The sequence below is a fragment of the Cheilinus undulatus genome, linkage group 9 (genome assembly GCF_018320785.1).
Source record: "Cheilinus undulatus linkage group 9, ASM1832078v1, whole genome shotgun sequence".
NCBI classification, from domain to species: domain Eukaryota; kingdom Metazoa; phylum Chordata; class Actinopteri; order Labriformes; family Labridae; genus Cheilinus; species Cheilinus undulatus.
Genome location: NC_054873.1, coordinates 22,932,537 through 22,938,536, shown reverse-complemented (window position 1 = coordinate 22,938,536; position 6,000 = coordinate 22,932,537). Strand labels below are relative to the sequence as shown.

At 42.2% G+C, this 6,000-nt stretch overlaps 1 protein-coding gene across 1 annotated transcript in view; it reads right to left on the bottom strand.

Annotated features, from left to right (window-relative positions):
* Positions 1-911: 911 nt before the first annotated feature.
* The window catches only part of megf11 (multiple EGF-like-domains 11), a 131,973-nt gene continuing 126,884 nt past the window's right edge, over positions 912-6,000 (bottom strand). Inside the window, exons 25-27 of the mRNA XM_041794645.1 lie at positions 5,586-5,630; positions 4,734-4,940; positions 912-2,004 (exon numbers count right to left, since the gene is read on the bottom strand). Of these exons, the coding sequence (XP_041650579.1) occupies positions 1,829-2,004; positions 4,734-4,940; positions 5,586-5,630 (428 nt within the window). The 3' untranslated portion in view covers positions 912-1,828. The remainder of the gene's footprint in view (positions 2,005-4,733; positions 4,941-5,585; positions 5,631-6,000) is intronic.

Sequence of the window (6,000 nt, the reverse complement as noted above, 5' to 3'; positions counted from 1 at the left end):
AAATATATTTAGCAACAATAAAGCCATGATTGTTTCCCATCATTATCAATCATATCTGGTAAAGGTCAGTGAACAGTGCTAGGTAGCTTTTCTCATTGTCTTTGAGTTTTACCTTCTTTAGATACACATTCAGATTTGTCAGGTGCATTTTTCATTATTATTTTTGACCCCCCCCCAAAGACACAGGACAACTCAGATTGTAACAATCTTTCAGTAAGGGAAATCCAGGTCATTAATTTGACTGAAGCAGGTTTCTGATGGCAGAATAGGCTTTTAATTTATAACTTATTTACCAAAACAACAAGCAGCATTGATATGACAGCAAAACCTTCCTCGGAGGAAAAACAGTCACATAAAATATGATCCACTGTCACCACACTGGTCAAAGATGGCGTAATGTCCAGCACTAATGAAACATTGTTGTCTGGGCATCGATTGTCAACATGTTATTGCTTCTACAGAGGGTGAAATGGGATTCACATAGTGAATGGATAAATTCAATTTTATATATATAAATAAGTTAGCCAGATACAAACAGAAAATACTTTAGGATTTGACTTTTTACATAAAGTTATCTCTCTGTAATGCTTCACTGGGTATTAGTGGGTTTTTCAATCAGTCAGATGAAACCTTATTTTCATTTTACAATCTGACAGTGAGGACATTTTTAAATAACTTCAAAAAACGGTTCACAAAATGACACTGATCATCTCACATTGAAGAAGATAAATTGTGTGTTATCTACATCTGTGGGTATCCATTGTCTGATCATGCTTATTTTTTTTTTAATTCTAGTGTCACATTGATAGAAAAGTCACCATTACTTGTATAAATAAATTAATAAATAAAGCTGTATAAATACTAAACATAAAAGGTCAAAGTAATCCCTTCTTAACACCCAATACTTAAAAAATGTAAACTAAGACATCTGCAAGATAAAAAGCTTTCACATAGAAAACAAACACAAGATCTGATCACTTCATCAGTGCGGGGAGAAAATCTTAAGACCTATACTGCATGTAAGTGTCTCATAGTGGTGCTATAATATGTGAACACTGGTGACCTGAAAACATCTGCAGACACATCAGGCCTCGTTTAGACTTAAAAGAAGCTACACACAGGGATCAACTGAGTTTTAACTGAGTGTGATCATTACTGGATAACAGTGAATAAAGGACTATTACAATATTCTAAAATGTGTCCATGCTTTAGCATACTTCTTCACCTTTTTCCATGTTCCATTTTTGGAAAAAAGTCCCTCATATTTTCATGAACTTTCAGAGTAATCGTCATCAGCTGCTCTGTGATCTACAGCTGCTGCACAGTGAAAATTCAGAGCTGATATCTGCATGGTGAGCTAAACCTCACCTGCTTTGAAATGATCGATGCTGCTATACATTCCTCCCTGTGGAGAAAATCCTTCCTGTTTAGTGAACATTATAAACACTCTGCTGCTCTTCAATAGTAAACCTGTATCACGGGCTGAAATGAGCGTAATGATAGCTCTCTCCCTGCTTATTTGGAATCACCATGTTCCACTTCAGGAGGTCCATAAAGAGGCCGTGCAGCAGTTAGAGTGATCAGTTTTTATAAGAAAATAAAACGGGTGAATGGTCGCTGGTGTGTGGGACACTCTTTCCTTCTCCCCTCCTTCCAAGAGTGCGAGTGAGGGAGTCACAGAGCGCAGGCTGTCTCTCCATCTTGACATCTCAGTATCTAATCACATGGAGACAGAGGGAGGGCCGTCGCTTAAACGCTGTCTGAACGTCGCCTGGATGCCAGCAGGCTGTCTGAGCCAGGTGGAGAGAGGGTATGTGGGCGTGTCCATCTAGAGCAGGGAGCTGGGGCTCTCTGGGGGAGGCGGGGGTGTGTGTGTGGGGCTGTGACGCATGGGGAGGATATCATAGTGACTAGGGATGTGGCTGCTGCGGGGGAGGTCGTAGGGATTCTGGGAGAAGCCGGTGGCCATTCCATTGGGTCCCTGCAGGACACTCACCGTTGGCTCTGTGAGTTTGGGAAAGGAGGAGAGGAAGGTGAGAAAGTGAAGAAACAGATTGACTGTGTTTACATGGACTTGTGTATCCCTATTTCTGAATTACTTTCATAGCCAAACACTAAAACATTCCCCAGATGACAAAAACTATTGAACAAATATAGAATAAATATTCTTATAAAGAATAAATATTCTTCATAGAATAAAGTGAATACGACTTCATATTTAGTTGCACTTCCTTGCTTGCAGTAACTGCATCAAGCATTTGACCCACTGACATTACCAAACTTTTGCAATCTTCTTTAGCAGGTAAAATGCATGCTTTATAGGGCTTAAGTCTGGAGATTGACTTGGCAAGTCTAAAACCTTCCACTTCTTGCTCCTGGTGAACTGTTGTTGTTTTGGCAGTGTGTTTGGGTTATTATCTTGCTGCATGATGAAGGATCTCCAAATCAGGCTGGTTGCATTTCTTTAAATTGGCAGACTAAGTGTTTCCATAGACTTCTGGGTTCATTTGGCTGCTGCCATCATGTGTTATATCATCAGTGAAGATTAATGAGCTGTCCCAGAAGTAGCCATACAAGCCCAAGCCATGACATTACCTCGACTGTTTCACAGAGCTTGTGTATTTGGGATCATGAGCATTTCCTTTCTCTCTTAAAACTTTGGACTTTCTATCACTGTAGTAGAGGTTAATTTTTGCCTCATTAGTCTCATCAACTTTGTCCATGAATTTCTGACCCCATTCTGCTTCAGGGGGATGAAGTTCCTCAGGGGCACTGGGACCGCCAGAATAAACAAACTTAGAGCATATTGTACTCAATAATATGACTCTTTGATTCTGTGGAAACAAGATTGTCTCTAAAGTCAGATTCCTGTGTAACAACTGTAATATAATGATGTGTATCAATTAGGACCTTTTCTTGCAAAAATATTCTAATTTTATTTTATAAGTTATATTTTTGGGACTTTGATTTTATAAATAATCTTACATTGTGAACTATGAACTTGAACTTGTTCATTTTGGTCTATGTAAGCTGAGCTTTGATATAGCTCATTTTAAACATAAATCTACACAACACTGGTAGATGGTCAGACTGGAGTGTTCATTCTTTCTTCTCCTGTTGTTGGAACGAGGTGGATACTATATCTGCTACATGATGTTGGCATTTAATAGTGCTAATTCACAGTGGTCTTATTTTTCTTAGATATTAAAATTACCATGGTTTGTGTTGGGAAAAATTAAACACAGTAATATACCTCAGCTGGAGGGAGCTTTGGGAAATGAAGGCAAGCAACATCAGCTTTGTCATCAGAGCCACCTACGATGTGCTCCCATCACCAAAGAACCTCCACCAGTGGTATGGTGAAGGTCCGACCTGCATCCTCTGCCCAAGTCCAGCATCTCTCAAGCACATCATGACCGGTTGCAAGCAGCACTTGAGATCAGAAGGAGTACAGCCAACTCCCTGCCCCTGAGAGCAAACAATACCATCAAGGCACCAGCATTCGTCAGGGAGGGACAGGAAAAGCCCAAACATCCTGCCACCAAGCCAGAAACTGGACAACTAGCCATGGCCCGTGACTGGAAGATGCTTGTGGACATTGGCCAACAGCTAGGCTTTCCACCTGAGATTGCATCCACCACCCTTAGCCAGACATGGTCCTCTGGTCCCCTTCACTCAAGTCTGTGTACATCATAGAACTCACAGTACCATGGGAGGACTCAGTGGAAGAGGCCTATGAGCGGAAAAAACTGCGGTACACAGAACTAGTGGCCAATGCAGAACAACAAGGATGGAAGACAAAAGTCGAAGTGGGATGCAGAGGATTTGTCACTACATCCACCATCAGGCTGCTGAAGGACCTGGGAAGCCATGGACAGGCTCTGGGGCAGATCATTAGATCTGTGTCTGAAGCAGCCGAAAGGAGTAGCCAGTAGATATGGCTCAAGCGGAAGGACCCGTGCTGGGCTCCAACAGCAGCAAGAGGACCCACTTACTTATACCGCCACCCCCTTCCCCACTTGAGAACCCAGGACAGAACCCCACCATGAACAACATCTGTGCATTTTGTGATTGGGTATGGGACACAAGCTCAGGCTTGATCACCCTGTAGCTGGCCACCTTTGATGAGGGTGTCTAGTGTTTAAAAGGCCGAAACACCCTATGACTCAAGAGTACACACTAATGATGATGTGTCCCAAACTGACATCCGTCCATATCTGAGATGCACTTCCAATGACGCTCTTAACATCAAGATCCACCAGAAGGAACCACCAGGAGGACTCCTAATCACTCTTAACATCAAGGAAACCCTTAGGTAAGTGAGATTCACCTCCAATGACGCTCTTAACATCAAGGAGCCACCAGGAGGAACTACCAGGAGGACTCCCAATCACTCTTAACATCAAGGAAACCCTCAGGTAAGTGCATACCACCTATTGGCACAATGGGCAGCTTAACATCACGTCCTGTGTTTCATGATTCTACAGAAATAAATGACCAGGTTCTCTCCGTGCATGTAAGTTTAGTATCCCAAATATGAGAAAATCTGGGCTAGGGTCACAGGTGGGACACTCAAGTGCATGCAAACACACTCATTGAGAGGTACGTGCAATAACGAGGAGCATACATGCCCTCTCATCCTGCCTCAGTCTGCACGTGCTCACAGTAGGGTTGTGTGACCAGACCTGCATGTCCCCTCATAGCTCCACAAACTTGTACAACAATGCACTCACCCACTTCATAGACATTCCTGCTGGCACTGCCCAGGAGGGTGGCGGTGCCTCCAAAGGGCACCTCGCGGTGGGAGGGGGACTTCATCTCCACATAGCTGCTCTCTGTGTGTTTGCATGTCAACCCTGGAGGGTCTCTGATGGTGGCGTATGGATTCTCACTGTTCAGGGAGCAGGAGCTGTTGCTACACATGGAGGCCTTGATGTAATCTGCAGCAGCCAGGAGACAAGAACAGACAGTGATGATAATACTTTCACTTTCTTACAGCGTAAGTTTTAATGCTTTAAATTGACATAAAAGCTTGGAAACTGTATAGAAAATTGTCGTCATTCTAAAGAACTTGTACTTCTTTTGTCTCTGACAGGTGACTAATGGAGGTGTATAGTAATCTGAGTACAAAGGGGAGAGAGAGGAAGGCTCATCTCATCCATAACAGTCTCATCAGTCTGATAAGAGGGCTCATTAGAGACCACAGCACAGCTCCTACAGACTGCTCTTCACACCCTTGGGTCCCTCACACTCACCAGCCACTGCACAGTGTGGGAGACTAAATGACGTATTGGGCACCAAGCCACAGAGAGCAATTACCGTTTGGAACAAAACCTCAGCCCACCGCGATCTTTGTCCAAGGTGTGGAGTGTTTTTTCATAAATCACAGAGAATATAAGGAGATTTTTAGGTCAGAGAAATACAAGTCTCAGAGGGGAAGAGAAACCAAGATGAGATACTGATTTGTGGGATGTTGAGCATGAAAGGATTTTGTAATATCAGTGCTGGTGAAGCTGAACAGGATAGTTCATGCAGAAAAACCTACATGTATACACTCACAGCAGTTAATTACATTAATTATTTACCTTTTCTGGAGGATCTCTGCGTCTGTGTCTCTCCCTGTTGAACATCTATAAAAAACATCGAAACATCAAAGTTAATCATCATTTATGAAGCCTCAAATATGAAAGACTGACAGGAAATCTCTCCTTTATGTCCATCATTGTATGTCTTTTCTTAGATGATTACAAGGGGTGTGTACATCCTATCATAACTATCACATTCTGAAATTTACAAGGCGACAAAATCAGTATTGATATAATGACACATTTGGCGGACAAAAGCACATGGCAAAGAGAAGACAAGGATTTATAAGTCATCAATCTCCTCTGTGAGAAAATTAGGATAAATGCCCAAGACTCTTACGGACAAGTATGATTGATCTGTTGTGAGTTATAACATAAAATGACACCAAATTAATATGTGCAGGTAGATTTATCT